Source organism: Sinohyriopsis cumingii, chromosome 15 (assembly GCF_028554795.1).
Source record: "Sinohyriopsis cumingii isolate HCF-2022 chromosome 15, ASM2855479v2, whole genome shotgun sequence".
NCBI lineage: Eukaryota > Metazoa > Mollusca > Bivalvia > Unionida > Unionidae > Sinohyriopsis > Sinohyriopsis cumingii.
The window spans coordinates 134,144,970-134,162,196 of NC_142975.1; the positions used below are offsets into that span (position 1 = coordinate 134,144,970).

The 17,227-nt window shown below is 37.6% G+C and overlaps 1 protein-coding gene across 2 annotated transcripts in view; it reads right to left on the reverse strand.

Moving 5' to 3' along the window:
* The window catches only part of LOC149782813 (centrosomal protein of 89 kDa-like), a 158,149-nt gene that overhangs the window by 132,581 nt on the left and 8,341 nt on the right, over positions 1–17,227 (reverse strand). For both annotated transcript variants that reach the window (XM_089934334.1, XM_089934333.1), the window contains exons 3-4: positions 14,969–15,090; positions 3,541–3,626 (exon numbers count right to left, since the gene is read on the reverse strand). In XM_089934334.1, coding sequence (XP_089790460.1) covers positions 3,541–3,626; positions 14,969–15,090 — 208 coding nt within the window. The remainder of the gene's footprint in view (positions 1–3,540; positions 3,627–14,968; positions 15,091–17,227) is intronic.

The window sequence follows — 17,227 nt, forward strand, 5'->3', positions numbered from 1 at the left end:
TGACAAACATGCCCCAGCTACCAAGTGCAGAATATCAATTCAAAAGTGTTATCCATGGTATAGCAGTGTTAGGGACCAGCTTCGCACTGCTAAAAGAGACCGTCACAAAGCTGAGAGGCTTTGGCTTTCCACCAGACTCACTATTCATAAGCAAATATATGAAGCTGCTAAGAAGGATGTCACAAATATAGTCCATGCAGCGAAATCAGCCCACTACACTACTAAGATCATGGAAAGTTCCAGCTGCAAAGAGCTCTTCGAGATTATTAACAAGCTAATGTCAAGGAACAAATCTACACCACTTCCAACAACCTTCTCTCCAGTCGACCCTCCGGACATGTTTTAAAATTTCTTCGGTGACAAAGTACAAACCATTAGAGATAAGTTTGACACCACAATTTCAATTGACTCGTTGTCACCATACATTTGGGATACAGAATAAGAGTGGCAACCATTAGCAGCATTTGAACCTGTCTCTATGGTTTTGTACGTACAATCATGATGAAGAGTGCACCAAAGTCATGTAAACTTGATCCAATTCCAACATCACTGCTGCTTGAGTGCTTAGATCCAGTATTGCCTTCACTAACTGATGTTATTAATATGTCTCTCTCATCCAGGGAATTCCCATCATTTTTCAAAACTGCCATTGTAAAGCCTCTGCTGAAGAAACCAAAACTAGGCCATAACGATTTAAAGAACTACCGCCCAGTTTCTAATCTCCCATTCATATAAAAAATCTTAGAAAAGGTTGTTCTATCCCAGCTTGTATCTCATCTGAATTCAAACAGTCTTTTTAGCAATGTACAATCTGCATATCGGCCTTGCCACAGTACTGAAAGTACTCTTTTAATAGAAAAGTAGTTAATGACATTCTCTCTGCATTGGATAGCGGAAAGATTACAGTCCTCACCTTCCTTGATTTGTCTGCAGCATTTGACACAACAGACCATGACATATTACTTCACCATCTCCAGCATGTATTTGGCATTCATGATACAGCTTTACTGTGGTTCAAGTCCTACTTGGTCAACAGGACACAAATTGTATCTGCAAATGGAATACATTCCAGCCCAGTTGATCTATGTTGTGGTGTTCCACAGGGGTGTGTTCTTGGACCTGTTCTCTTCATTCTATACACTCAGTCACTCTCAAGTGTCATAGATCATCATCCAGTGTCTCACCAATTGTACGCTGATGACACCCAAATATACAAATCTTGCCACTCAACTGAAGTTGATGCTACCATCCAAGGTGTAGAGAAGTGCATTTCTGATGTGAAATCATGGATGATGTGTAACAAGCTGCAGATGAATGATGATAAAACTGAGGCCATTCTGATTACAACACAAAGACTTTCTCATTCACATCCTTTACCTCAAACAATAAATATCAGCAACACCAACATTAAATTCACACAATGAGTACGAAACCTAGGTGTTACTCTGGAGAGTACTCTCACATTGCACCAACATGTCATGAACATATGCAAGGCTGCATATCTTGAGCTGAGACGCATCAGCTCAATTCACAAATGTTTTTCAGTTGATGCCACTAAAACATGTGTGTTCATTAGTACTTTCAAGACTGGACTACTGTAACTCAATTCTGTCTGGTTCATCTCAATATCTGCTCCAGAAACTTGAAAACACATCTGCTCAGATCATACTTAGAGTACCATGATCAGAGCACACCTCCCCGCTGCTCTGTACCCTACACTGGCTATCCATTCCATCCAGAATCAAACACAAAATTTGTTCTTTGTGCTGTCAAGCAAGATACCTATGCTCCTCTTCTGACAATCGTATACTCATTATTCCCACTATGAAAACAAAGTCATATGGACAGCGTTCTTATGCATACCAGGGCCCAGCAACGTGGAATAAATTGCCCACTGAACTAAGACATAAAGACACAGTGATCCCATTCAAGAGTGCTCTCAAAACTCATTTCGACTCCAAGAACAAACTTCGTGTTATATGCATTCGTGTGTAGCAGACACACTCGCACTAATTGCATATAACACATATTGAGTAACATCATTTTTTGGTGATGTGTGCTTAGTCATGAGGGAATATGGGCCCATGTGTGCAGGCAGAGCAATGGGTGCTGTTTACCAGTGGACCTGGGTTCGAATCTCCATAGAGTAAAAAGGCCATTTTTACATAATACGCACATAACTTCATTAGAAAAAATGCTTTAATGACAATTATTCCCAATGCGATTTTAAAACGAGTACTCAGCCATTTTAACAGACCACTTTGCTACACCCACACCCACGGTTTTCTCTATGTCCAGCGAGGATGGTATCATTTCATATTGTTATGGAGATCCATCAATAACTCGCACCCTCACTTACAGTGCAGTCTATGTTTTTGAATCCCATTGTGTGTGAGTTATCGAGGGAGAGGTATACACATACACAAAGTTGGCCAAAACCAGGAAGCTAACTTTGGTTCATTTTTACCCATATTCACTGGAATTTTGAAAACAATTGGCTGGTTATAAAATGGTTCAGAACATAACGTGGTCAGGTTCTATGTGCCCCAAAGATCATGTTGTAGCAGGGTCACACTGTACTTGGAACAAGTCTTTGAAGGGACTGATGCTTTTTTAGTCAAAAAGAACTTCCAGGAATCCAAGATAAAACCATTTCTTCCTTTTACCTGTTGAATGTTGAAACCATCTGTAATATTCTTGAGCAATAACAATAGCTGCTGTAGTGGCCATACTTATATAAAATTGGTACCACTTTTATTTAGGACCAATCAAACATCATTAGAAGTCTTATGGTGCAATACCCCTCTTGATAGGACCACCGAACTTGCAGGATTAGATAACACCGTAAGAAGAATTTTGGTGAAAACTCCATGGCAATATGACCATCCATCTGAGTAGTGATAACAAAATTTTCAAGATGGTTGCCATGGTGACCATAATGGATGTTAGACTGGCACCATCTTCATCTAGAATCAACTGGACATCATAAGAAGTTTTCTGGTAAAAACCATATAGTTTATATGGCCATTCATTCCGAAGGAGTAGTGATAACATGAGTTTTTGAGCTTCTGCTGCTGTGGTGACCATGTAAGATTTCCATGTGATGCCATTTTCATTTAGGACATAAGAGACTTTGTGATGAATGTGTCAAGTTTTATGGCATATCCTCTAAGTAGTTTAGGAGAAGCAGCAATAACAACCATGGATGGATGACAGATGGAAGATGGACAACGAGACATCCAATAAGCCCTATTGGTGGATCAGCAGTAGAGATAGAAGTACAGTCTGTGTAACACCTGTAGCCACAATGCATTACCAAATTTCTTAATGTGAAGTGCAAGTGTCCAAAGCTGGATGGACTAGAAGGTTCACTTCTAAAACTAGAAGTTATGGGATCCAATCAACAAGGTGACCTTCATTTTTTAAAGATCTTATTGAGAGGCATTTGTCTTTATGGTACAGCAGATGAAATGAAGGATAACAAACACCTTTTCAATTATATACCTCCTGATCATTACTCATGTGACATTTATTCCTTACCTTCTGCCCTTTTTTCATAGGGGATGCATATAAAGCTGATGAATCATGTGGTTCTAATTGAGACTCTACACCTGAGAAACTCTGACCTGTGGAAGAATAAAGAACTCCATAAGTATATACTAGATGTACTTTCAGTCACAGACATGCATATCCCTGCTATTCTGTACTTTCAGTCACAGACATGCATATCCCTGCTATTCATTAACTAAGTTTAGACTAGAGCAATCTTGACAAAAAAACATGTTGTTCCCATTTTTAATTAGAGTTTATGTCCATAATTTATTATCTTTACATCTCAACTTGGAATCTTTATAAAAATGTTTAATTGGCACTGTAAAGCAGTATTGTGCTGGCATACCATTAGATCTACCTATAAAACCAATCTAAATACATAGCCACCCATACTTACTGATTCACATACAGGGCAATAAAGAAAAAAAAAACATAAAAAGAACACCCTTTTATAAAATATTAAAGTACAAGTACTATAATGCATTCATAAAAACCTGATGTTAATGTCATATTTTTTATTAATTCTTTTCATATTGCTCAAGTGGCTTACATAACTGAACAGTTCACTGTTTCAGGATGCAGGCTTATATAGTAGTGTGAGAACATAGGATTATATAGTAGTGTGAGAACATTCCTATGTTAACTATCTTATAAACTTTATAACACATTATATATATATATATATATATATATATATATATATATATATATATATATATATATATATCTCATAATAATTCTTTTTAAAGATGAAGGCATAATTATTATGCAGTCTCTTGCTTGTAATAGAATTTATCCTTTATATTGATGATATTAAACCCAACAGATCATATTACGGCTTCAAAAGTGGTATGAAGCCCAGCCAATCAAATGCAAGATCACCTAATTAATATGTATTGATTCACGCAGTAATGAAACTGTTCAAGATCCTGAAGATAGAAGCATATATTCAAAACGTTTGATCAAAATCAGATGACATATATGGCTTCCAGAGTGATAACAAGCTCAGCCAATCAGATGCATGGTAACATCACTAACATGTGTAGATCCTGTTCATTGTTAATCCCATCCAAGATCTACACAAGGGGTAGCCAACTAGACAAACTTTGGGAGCCACAATATTGGAAAGAGCCATCCATATATTTTTGCAAACATCAGGAAAATGTAAATATGAAGAGAAGACTAGAGGATTTAAGACAGTGTGGTAAGAGGAGCTTGTTTTTGTGGAGAGTAATGGTAAAATAAACTAATCTTTTTTTAAACAATATTCAGTGTTATTCAGCAAATTTTGATATAATTTTTTTTTAAAATCCAATTGTTTTAGGTACATCATAAGAGGTGCAAAACAGGCTTGTGTGAACAACATACGGCTCATGATCTACACTACGGCCATCCCTGCTCTAGACGACATAAGTGAAGATTTCAAGTCTGATCAAAATCAGATCAGATATATGACTTCCAGAGTGCTAGCAAACTCAGTCAATCAGACACAAGGCCAATTCATTAATATGTATGCATCTCACTGAACAAGAGCTTGATGATATAAGCATGTATACCAAATATGATTAAAACTGGATCATTAATATGGTCTCGCATGGCAACAAGTTTAGTCAATCAGTTGCAAAAGCATGTCATTAATATGTGGATCTCATTACTGAACCCATCCAAGATCTTCACAATATAAACATATGTTCTAAGTTTGATCAAAAACCTTGCTTCCATAGTGGTAACAATATCAGCAAATCAGCTGAAAGATTACATCATCAATATGCATGGCTCTTGCCCATTATTGTACCTATCCAACATCATGATGATATAAGCTTATATTACAATTCTGCATAAAATTTGATTTAAAAAATGCAAGGTCACCAAGTTCGTATGCATGAAAAAACTTGTCTGAGATGTTAATAAGATAAGCATATATTCCAAATTCATCAAAACCAGAAATATGGCCTCTAGAATGTTGTTGTGGGGTTTAACGCCATTTTTTCAGCACGATAGGCTACACATGGCGGCCAGTGTTAATGGTGGAGGAAGAACCCGGAAAACCCCGGAAAGAACCACCGACCCACGAGAAGCTACTGGCAAGCTTTCTCACATGCCCACATTGGCTGAATCTTAGACTCGAACCGCCGCAGACAGAGGTGAGATGGCAGTGATCCATAACGAAGAGCGCTTTAGACCACTCGGCCACTCGGGGCCCCCTAGAATGATGATAAGCTCAAATAAAATTATCTTATTAACTCATTATCCAATCCATCCAAGATTATTTATGATATAAACTCACACTGCAAAAATTTGATCAAAATAAGATATAAAATATGCCTTTTAGAGGAATAAAAAGTTCAGCCAATCAGATGCAAGATCACCTTATTAGTATGCATGGTTCTTGTTCATTGTTGAGCTTGTCCAAGATTTTCATGATAAAAGCATATGTTCCAAGTTTTATCACAATCAGATCAGAAATACAACCTTCAGAATGGTAACAGGTTAAACTAATCTGATGCAAGATGAGCTAATTAATATGCTTGGCTTTTGCTTATTATAGATTTCCTCAAGATCTTAACGATAAACCAGTAATCATATATTCCAATTTGATCAAAATCAGAAATATGGCCTACAGAGTGGTAATGAGGTTAGCCAACCAGGTGCAATATCACCTCATTAATAATGATGGATCTTGCTCATTATTGAAAATGTCAAAGATTTTAGCGATATAAACCCATATTCCAAGACTGATTGAAACTGGATCAGAAATGTGTGATCCAGAGTTGTAACAAGCAACTGTTACACTTCATGGATGTAGAACCATACCATATTGAGCTTTCTTGGTCTTACGGCCTGGTTAGTTGAAAATCGTTGTTTTGAAAATCTGCTTAAGGGAACCATATAGCATTGTCCACCGCTAGAAGTCTGATATTACTGTGTGAAAGTCACAGGCTTTGATGAACACCAGAGACATAACCAATAGCATAATTTATTCATCAATAATTACCTTTGATTAGCCACTACAGATGAGGGCTCAAAAGAAAAACATACAATATACAGTTCACTAATTTATATACTCATTCAAATGTACAAAAAAGAATGAACCTGCTGAGGGCTGCCTATCACAATTTACAATGTACAGTCAGTAATATGCAGGACTAGTTGTACTAATGAGATTTTGTCATACACTACTTCAAGATCAAATGAGGAACAATCTGAACAATAGTTATTTGTCTAGCATATGCTCATCTTCAGGTCACAATCATAATATTTACGGGGCCCTGAGTGGTCTAAAGCGCTATCCGTTACGGATCACTGCCATCTCACCTCTGCGTGGGTGCGAGTCTTGGATTCAGCCAACGTGAGTATGTGAGAAAGCTTGCCAGTAGCTTCTTGTGGGTCGGTGGTTCTTTCCGGGTTCTTCCTCCACCATTAATACTGGCCGCAATGTATAGCCTGTCATGTGCTGAAAAATGGCGTTAAACCCGACAGCAACAACAACATAATATTTACAAAATTTCATGACAATACATTAAAAAATGTGGGACTAGTTGCATTGAAGCGTGCCAGACAGCAGAAAGGAAGGAAAGACAAGAGGAATATTATTTACCCCTACAGAGTCAGAATTGTAAAATTAAAACTTGATTTTACATCTACAACAACCACAAATATAGAATACAGTTTTAAAAAATTTCCCAACCCATATATGAGAAGTGACGAATTAAATCCCCAAAATAAATATTTTCTGACATTTGTTCTTTGAAAATGGGCTAGAGGAAAAAAAGTAAAACCTTATTGAACATCTGCACCAACCATAACCAACAAAGTATCAATAAAATCCTTCAAGTGGTTTGGGAGGAGAAGCAATGATGAACTATGTTCTCATAAATGACCACATTTCTGACAATCATTCAAAAATTTCTGATCAAATGGGACCAAGAAAAAAGTACAACTTCATTTCATATCTGTACCAACAATATATCTAGCCAACAAAGTTTCATTAAAATCATCCAATCAGTGTGGGAGTTGTTGAAGGACATGTTCTGTTATGGATTGATGGACATACCAAATAATGGGAAAGATGTCTGAACTGGTACACAGGGGTAATGACATTCATTATCTCCACTCTTCACAAAAGTGCAGGAAAAATAAAAGAGGCACATAGATATAGAAGTCTATCAAAGGGACTGGCACTTGACTCGTTAAAAAGGGTTCCATGAAATCCAGTGTAAATGCTTTATGCTGAAACCATCTGGCAGACATACTACATGCAATATTGGTACCATCTTTATTTAGGGCTTGGGTCAACCATTTCCGGCTGGAGCAAGATCATGTAGAAATACAAATGGAACGTCATCTATCTGGAGTGATTCAGCCACAAGCTTCTGAGAACAAATATGTCCAGCTCAACAGAAGGTTACAAGCGCTTCTTCCAACATATAATAACGATAATGTGATCGATTATCTACGACGCATTGCCCACAATTTAGAAATTTAGCTATAAATCAAAGTACGTGTACGTTATTCAAGTGATTTCTAATCTTCAAAATTTTTACACTTCATCTAAGTTATTTAGAATGTTTTAATATTATATTATTTGTATAACCTGCTATTGTGTCTGGCACTATTTTGGCGCTCTTTTGTTGGTAATTACAGGGCGCTCTTTTGTCAGCGCTCTTATGTTGGAGCTCTTTTGTCTTGTGCTCATTAGTTGGGGTGCCCAAGATTTTCAGGATGGTCAAATTGGCACATTTTTAATTTATGACCAGCTGGATTTCACTAGAGGTCTTTCATTTAAAATTCCAAAATAAAGCAGACAAAATACAGATTTAGTGTAGCATGCATCCAGCTTTATGAACTTAAAAGCATCTGTGCAGATTATTATAAATATCTATAAAAGGGTGCACATGGCTTGTACAGGTCAAGAATTATAGCATCACTATTAATACTTTTGAATCTGACACTAAATAACTCTATTAACAAGTTACCCTTAAGGAAAGTCAATTTTACAGTAAAATCACTAAAGTGTCGCTTAAGTATGAAGTGAATACTATGAGTAAACCAAGCACAGAAAACTTACATGCATGTGTCTGACCATGGTGGAAGCTACACAGTAATATGAGTTTTCTAAAGTACACACAAAACCTGCACATAAAAGAGTCACTAAGTGTAATTATTTATACTTAGGAAGTAGACACTACAACATACATTCTGAAACAATATTACCCATTGGAAAGACCTAATGTCATTATATACAGTGATATTCTATACAGGTAAAATCAGTAAAAAAACATTACATACATGACTATGAAGTGGACAGTAAGACACAATAGAAAACTTGTATATATCTGGACATAGCAGAAAGTATACAGCAATATTTAATGAGTTTTCTATATTACACACTAGACCTGCACTTATTAATATGGTTAACTTATCAATATGGTTAAAGCAATGTGAGGGGACACCATCCCGAGCAGTGCAAGTATGTACCAAAGGCACAAAAGTGTGTGAAGATGGCAAAGTGATAACATTAAAAAGTCATAAACTTTGGTGTTGATGACAGAAAGAACAGAAAAGTTGGAAATATACAGGAGGATACATCCCTTCAAAAATGAAACTCATCCAGCTTGTTTTAAGGTAAGAAAACTTCCAAACTGTTGGTATGGATTTTGTGATGTCTGTCTGTCTGTATAGAGCATGCTACCTGTCATGAGTGGAAGTAGCAATTGACAATTTCACTGGATTTGGCACCAATTGCAGCGTCAAGGAAAAATCACTCCAACTTCTACAGAGGGGGATTGGTAATGATTAACTCTTTTGCTAAAAGGTTTTAATCTGGGAGGGACACATTTGTGAGAAAGTAGTAGTTCTCCTAAGGTATTATGATCAGGTAACATATTTGAAGAAGAATCACATTTATTTGAGTATTTGTAAACTTTTCTTTCTGAGATTTGGTAAATGATGCTAATTATAATTTAGAGAAAATAATACACGTTATTGTATGTGAACTGTCTGAACTCCCAGGTGGACTTAATCATACATGCCGAGCCTTAGGACGTATAAGAATAATTTTGGCCGAAATAAGTGGCAAAAAAGCATAATTTGGGCAAAACAGTGTAATCTATATATTACATGCCATAATTACAACCAACTGTAAGAAATAAGTACATTTATTTTTACTACTAAACTGGATATGCAGCAGGTCAAAATACTTTGCAAAAATGGACAATATCTATGTGGATTAGAACAAGAATTCAACCACAAAACATGTTAACAAAGTATTTATATTCAATGCTCAACTACTCTCTGTCTTATTTTTGCTGAAAAACGTAATGGTCTCTCATGACAGGTGGTCTCTCATGACACGCAATTAAATGATCCCAGTCTCTCAAGACAGATGGTCTCTCAAGACAGGTTTTACTGTATTTGTATTCAGTTGCTAATAAAATGCAAAGGTCCTTGAGCTCAGCTCTAAGAATAAAGCCTTATGTAATAAAAAAAATAAAATGTGTTGAGGGAGTTTCCAGAGAGTTTCTTAATCCACTTACATTACATGATGTTGTAATGGGTGTATTAGTTTGCAGTATAAAAAAAAAGAGATCTAAAGTTCAACACCATGACACAAAAAGTGGATGATTTTGACTGAAAATTGTTTTAAGGAACATATTGTAGTTAACGGCTACAATATTATATTTGATTTTAAAGAACACATCTCCAGCAGGGGCCTAATTAGAACCAAATAAAACGTTGGTCAAGTTACTCCAGGCTCTACAAAAATCAATGTTATGTAACCTTTCAATCATGAGTTCTAAAAGGAAAATGTCCAGTTCTAACTGACAAATTATCTTAATAAACACTTCACTGATAAAATAAAATCCAGGTTGTTTTCTGTGAATTTCTCAAGATTTTAATGCATTAAAATTTTTGAAATTATGGATATATTCATTTAAGTCTATATCTGGATTAAAAGATCTTAATTCCAATCCAATAAAATGTCTTACGAAAAATGGCCATGCTGAAGAAAATCATCATTAACTAAGTATTAAATATGTTAAATTCATAAGGCCCTACTGTCACATTCTATATTAGCAATATAAAGCTTACCATCTTTGAAAGAGGTCACACATTTACCTCTAGCAGTTTTACATTCTATAAAAAGCAAATTTATGTATAAATTATATTTCTTTGAAAGTATTTACCCAATAACATTATGTTAGGAATATTAGCCTGCTATGTCACAAACCCTGCCCTACTAAAGATGAAAAATCATCTTTTTGTATATTTCAACATACAAAGGGCAATAACTTTTGCCCATTCCCTCCCACTAGTGCTGCTAGTTTTTAGCTGACTCGCATGACTGGGTGATTGAGAAGGTTTTAAATAATGTGACTGGGTAAGTATTCTTGGAGAAACAAAATTTACTTAAAAATTGCTTTCTCCTTTTAATACATTCCCCAATCACATTACATCAGGAGAATAAGTAATAGGACGAGTGGATGCTGAGCATCTGACCTCTACCTCATAAATCCTTCTTGGTAAGAATAGTTGGATTCCCCATATGAACAATAACCTGTTCTTCTAATTACATCAGTAACAAAACCTGGGGTCACCTGACCAGAGACCCTAACATACAGAAAAGAAGATGAATATTTAAATCTTCTTTCACCAAGAAATCCAGCGAAGCTAACAGACTGTGTTGACTGATCTAGTTGGGTCTAGTGGCCATCTGTAATGTTGCCACTAGATCTACCAGATTCAAGGTTTGCCTCTGATACAGTAAATGATGAAGGCTCGAGAAGGTTGACTCCAATGCCAGCAAACAGCTCTCATTATATCTCAGATCAAAATGTTGCATTTGAACACAAGGCTCGCAGAGATGGCTCAAATCTTCTGACCAGTAATCTTTGTAAGGTGACTCTGATCTGGTGAGATGGCAAAGTACACAGTGCACACAACCCACTTTAGCCATGACGCAAGGGCTTGAGGGGTGATTTCCAGTGTTCAGGCTCACATTGGAAGGAAGAGGTGTTTGCACATGCCACAACTTGTCCCAGTGTGTTTCAAGTAGTATTTGAGAGTGCAAACATTATCTTGTATGGATGCTGTTCTTAACCTGTCTATGTAAGAGAGCAAGCGAGTGATGACCCTTTGGTTACCAATAGATGGCAACCTATTTAATGCTACAAAGTTTGGTGTTACAAGAGAACCACCAAACCTTCCGATCTGAACTGAAGAGAGTTCAGATTGACATAAACGGCATGCTATCAGGAAACATGACTTGAATGATAGTGACTTAGCGAAGTGTGGGCTAGAGGTCTGCATGGATTTAAAATGAGCCATGTTAAAACCCAGGATTGGTTCCACTGGTAACTGAGTCAGGAATTTTGATCAATTATGTCCAAAAAGGAATGAAGAGATCCAATAAGTCCATATCATGCCCAAAAACATGTCCCCCATGATGCCAAAATGTGTCCAATATCATAGGGCGATAGTCTTTGATAGAAATTGGGGCCAAGTGTTTCTGCCCAAAGAGCCAGAGAAAAAGTCAGCCAGTTGAGGGATTGAGGCATGCAGTGAGGCGATGTTGTTGGTATGCCACCAGTCCCTGAAAGCACACCACTTTCCCTCATAAACCTTCTGAGTGGAGGACCTTCTTGTTCTCAAGATTCTCTCCACAATCAATGGCTTGAACTGTTTGTCTCGCAAGGCTGTCCTCTAATCATCTAACCCCGTAATATCTAGATTATTTTCAGTATCAGCACCATGGGAGGGAAGACTAATGCCCACAACCCCTCCCAAATGATTGACTGTTCATCCATATCCCAAGCTTTTGGGCCTGGAACTAGAGAGACAATGGTGGGAAGCTTGTTATTCCACCTTGTCACAAACAGGCCAATCATCGCATGTCCTCATATTGCACAAATCTGAGTGATGACTGATCAATGGAGAGACCATTCAGTGTGAATTACTTGACCTCTTCTGGCTGGAGTGTTGCCCAAGATATTGAGTCTGCACGGAATGTGTCTGATTTTTACGTTGATATGGAGATTGCTGCACCAACATAGAAACTGCAAAATCAGAACACAGGATGGGTGATTTGGTGCCTCCCTGTTTGAGGAGATAGGGCACAACCACAGAGTTGTCAGTGCTTAATGAGGACCATTTTTGCCTCAGAGTAGATCTTTTCAGAAGTGAAAGGCATTTATGACAGCCTTCATTTCCAGGATGTAGATATGTAGAAGCCATTTGCCCCACCCCACCCGCATGTCACTGATAGCAGTGAAGGTCGGCAACAACTGGGCACCCTAACTGTATGCACTGGCATCTGTACCTAATGTATTTCTGCTTGGGGTTTCTCCAGTGTGATTTCCATGGTCAGCCAACCTGTGCTGACCAATGACGCAGGAATTATTGAATCTCGGGCATGATCATTACTGTTTGATCAAGGGGACTTAAAAAGGGGCACCATTGTGCTCACAATGTCCACACAAAAATGACAGCCAAGAGGGAACAGGTCTGCTGCCGCATAGAATAAACCAAGGAGTTTGTGAAAACCCTGTCACTAAAATCCAAGACTTCTAGAAATGGAATTGATGAGCTTGATGATTCTGATTATGCGAACATGAAGAAGTTGCACCAGATTCCAGTAGGTTAAAAATTCCATGTCCAGACAGCCAAAATTCTGACTTTTCCCCAAGTCAACAGAAAGCCTGGATGATCTAAAAGAGAGAGATCATTCCTGCCTTGGGTTAGAATAGAACTTACTACATATTTCTGGAGGATGTCATCCAGGTATGCTGCCATCATTGTAGATGGCATCAATTGGAATAGGGTGACAATGTATTCCATAATCTTGATAAAAGCACAAGGGCTGATGTTGAGGCCAAAGATAGAAGTCTGAACTGATAAACTGTGTCATGGTAAGCAAAAATGGAGAAAATGTTCATGACATGGGGTGGATAGAGATGTAAAAATATGCATCTGTTAGATGGCATACTCATCCCATCAATCAGAGAGGTGGATTGATCTCGCCATCTCCATCTTGAATTGGTTGAGGTGACTCCACAGTCAACTTGATGTTTGCTTTCTGAAAAAGGAACAGCCTAGACTAAAACCCTGGGGATTTTGATCTTTGTACAAGCTCCACCGTCTTTTGATGAGTATCTCCTGTTGTAGGAAGGCATCCATCACCTGATCTGATGGTGCATCCGTGGAGGGAGTGCAGGAGAAGGGAGGGGATTGTTGCTGAATAAACCTGCAGCTCCTCTGAATGACCTGTATAACCCATCTTCCCATTTTGAGGGAATAGAGAGATCCAGTGAGAACAAAATTTGGTTTCTTATCAACTCATAGGGATCAATTTTGGTGCAAATGAGACTAAGAAGATCCAGTCCTGAAACCGCTTAACATTACTTCGCATGGGTGGGGGATGAGTGGTTCCAAACGCCCACATGGGTTAATAGGTAAAGGTGGAGTTTCAGTTCTCACCCTTCCTGTCTCCGAATTTCTCTATTCTGCCTCCAGAGCAATGGTGACCCAAACAGGGTTGTCTGGAAAGTGACGGTATGACAAGGGGATGGTATGACAAGGTTTGAGAGCATGGAACATGTCATGTCCAGAGGAAACTAGCCAAACTCGTCAAAGTATTGGCCATGGTATAGTGAGCAGCCCTGGTCAATAACAATGTTAACCTGAAAGAAATTCTCCAATTTTTAAAAAAAATAGCTGCTGGTGCATATTAAAGTTAAGCTCTCAAAAATTTAAATAATTATAAAGAATTGCAATAACAATTTTAAAAAGAAAATTACTGGTCTAAATTCAAAATGCAAGGGACAGCAATTTGTATTGTTAACTATCACAGAAAACTAAAAATAACTGGTTAGTTAATAAACTTTCCCTAAATCTAGTCCAAATATCAGACAGAAAAGGAACAAATAGTCTAATTTGAGACTGCTTTCCATGTATCCTATTTGCATGACTAGAACATCAATTCTGGAATAATCACTCCTTGAAAATTTTACCTGGTATATGGACAGGCAAGGATAATGCTGTGTGCATCTTCTCCTTATAGCAGTGTTGGCATAGTAACTTTTATACCATAAAATTGTTATAAGATGAGAAAAAGGGAGCATAGATATATTGACAAAGCTGCATAACAGAACTGAAGAAACTTGTGTTTCCTGTTACAAAAAAGTGAGGTCTCACCACCTGCCTATTAAAATTCAGTACATTAAAAGCTGCTGTCTAAAGTAGTACTAGTCAAAGGTACCTAAATCTGAGCCAGCAGGACAGCCATTCATTATATAAAAAATTTCATTTCTACTAAAGGATCTTCCCTGAACAAGAAAATCTGCTGATAAGCTCTACATAGTAATAATAGTAATAAAGAATTTCCAGTATATATAAATTTCGTTTAAGGAAGACGCACCAGTTTCCTGTGGTCTGATGATTTGCTCAGTATTTGACTCCATGCCAGGATGAGGTGCAGGTAATCGATCAGATATGCTCTTTCGTTTTCCTTGTGCAGCCAGCATCTCCACTGAGGCATACCTGTAAAAACATTAATGGTATTAATTTGTTGGAGGATCTTAGATAACAGTTAATATAATTTGAATCAAACTAACTGGATGTCATTAATTTTAAATTAATGTCATTAATTTTAAATTAACAGTTTTGAAACCAAAATTTCAGTGACCTCATAAAAAACTAACTGGAAATGTTTGATGAATAATTGTTAAACTATTGTTCTAAATTTCTCTCATTAAAATTTGTGTTAAAAAGTGATGTTTTGAACAGATTAACAATTCTTACATAATTATTTCAATTTGTTACTACTAAATGGCTACCTACATACCATGTCTTTCTCAGATTATTCTTAAGCAAAACATCATATGAGGATGCCAGCATTTGCAGGTAGGTGTGATAAAATTTATAATAATACAATCAGTTAAATATTCTCAGTGAAACAATTTACGATAAAATTTCCTATCTCCATCAAATACATTCCTCAATGACATTAATGTTAGAAGAACTAGTAATATGAGGAATGATGTCCATGCAAAAGTATCCAATCTCAGACATAGCTACCCTTCCAAAGACATGACTGGAGTCCCTACATGAAGGATAAAACCATTCATCTAACGTAAAGGCAGCACAATGGAAAGTAATGTGATGTGTACACACTGCTAATGAAAACTGTAAGATGCTTTCTTATTAAAAAAACCTAGAAGATTCCAGGAAAGCTACAAACCCATGCCCATGAGGCTGTACTGATTTTAATAAGGTCTGGTTATCAACGGGGCTGCAGCCACTGGCCTCACCGGATTCAGCTTCATCAATGCTATATTTCAAAGACAGAAGCTTGAAAAGGACATGCCAGCTTACCGCTTCAATGTCTTGGATAGAGATGTTACATTCAAACACAGGTTCACAGAGATCACTTCAATCTCATGAGCTGAAATCTTGATGAGGCAATTTTGGTTCTGTAAAATATTAGACTACTGACAGGGCAAGAATTGAGGTTTACAAGGCAACATTGTATTTTCCCTTATACCCTCCCAATAAATATGTACCACTTTTCCTTGCACGCCTTCAAACTAGCAAGTATGACGGTCTCCACAAAAAAAAAAAGAGTTGCATTCTTTTCAGTGCATGGCTCTTCTGACAGGTGCTAGGAAAGATGGCAGAAATCTGTCTGTACAGTGTTGAAAATATGCTATTTGGGATGCTTGAAAAAGATGGATGTCATGGGGATTTTCCTAGAGTCAACTATTACTAGGCTGAGTAGATCATTCACCTAAGATTTGTCACATCTGAGAATGGTTATCAGAACCACATTCTTGGTCTTACTCATTATCTGGATTATTTATAGCATCTAATAAACTGGAGACAAGGTGTAGCTTCATAACCTATTCCAACTGACTAACAGATCATCAAAAGCACAGGCCTCTGGGTACACCACCAGAGGTAATGGCAAAGTGATGTATCTTCAGGTGCTCCAAGGAGTGTTAATCAAACGTTGACAGATGAAGGGACAACTCAGCAAGAAGTTGGTCAGTGTACTAAGCATGCCAGAAATGTGTCAGGCACGAACAATAAATTTCTTTTGGGAGAACCATGATATTAAGTCCCAGACCAGGACACAGAAGCTGGGTGATCTACCCCCCTCCACTTGAGGAGGTACATCTCTAAAATTGATTGTTCAGACATTACAAGCTGATCCTTCCAGGCACGAAAGGCACTGATTATGGCCAACAGTTTCAGAATGATGATGTCAAAAGCCCTCCAAATGTCACTGACTGTGGTGAAGCCGGGCAACAGGTGGGCCCCCGACTGTATGAACTAGCGTTTATACAGAAATATAATCTTTAGATGGAGGTTTCTTTTGGAGATATCCTGCCATAAGCCATTCTCTGTTCTGCCACTATGCATCAATTGTTTCATCTTGGTTGAGACTGCCATCAGATGACCTGAGCAGCCAGAAAAGGGGTACCATTAGACCCAGTATGCAAAACAAATGCAGTGGAAAAAGTGTCATCATCCTTCAGCATATTGTGGAATCTATCCAAAGGATATACCATCAAAATCAGACCCAGTGACGTGAACTGGTGAAGCATGACTTGTCAAATGATCAATCACTGGTTGCTAAGAGTTATGGCTGGTCAGAAATTGGGCATGCCAGCAGGCA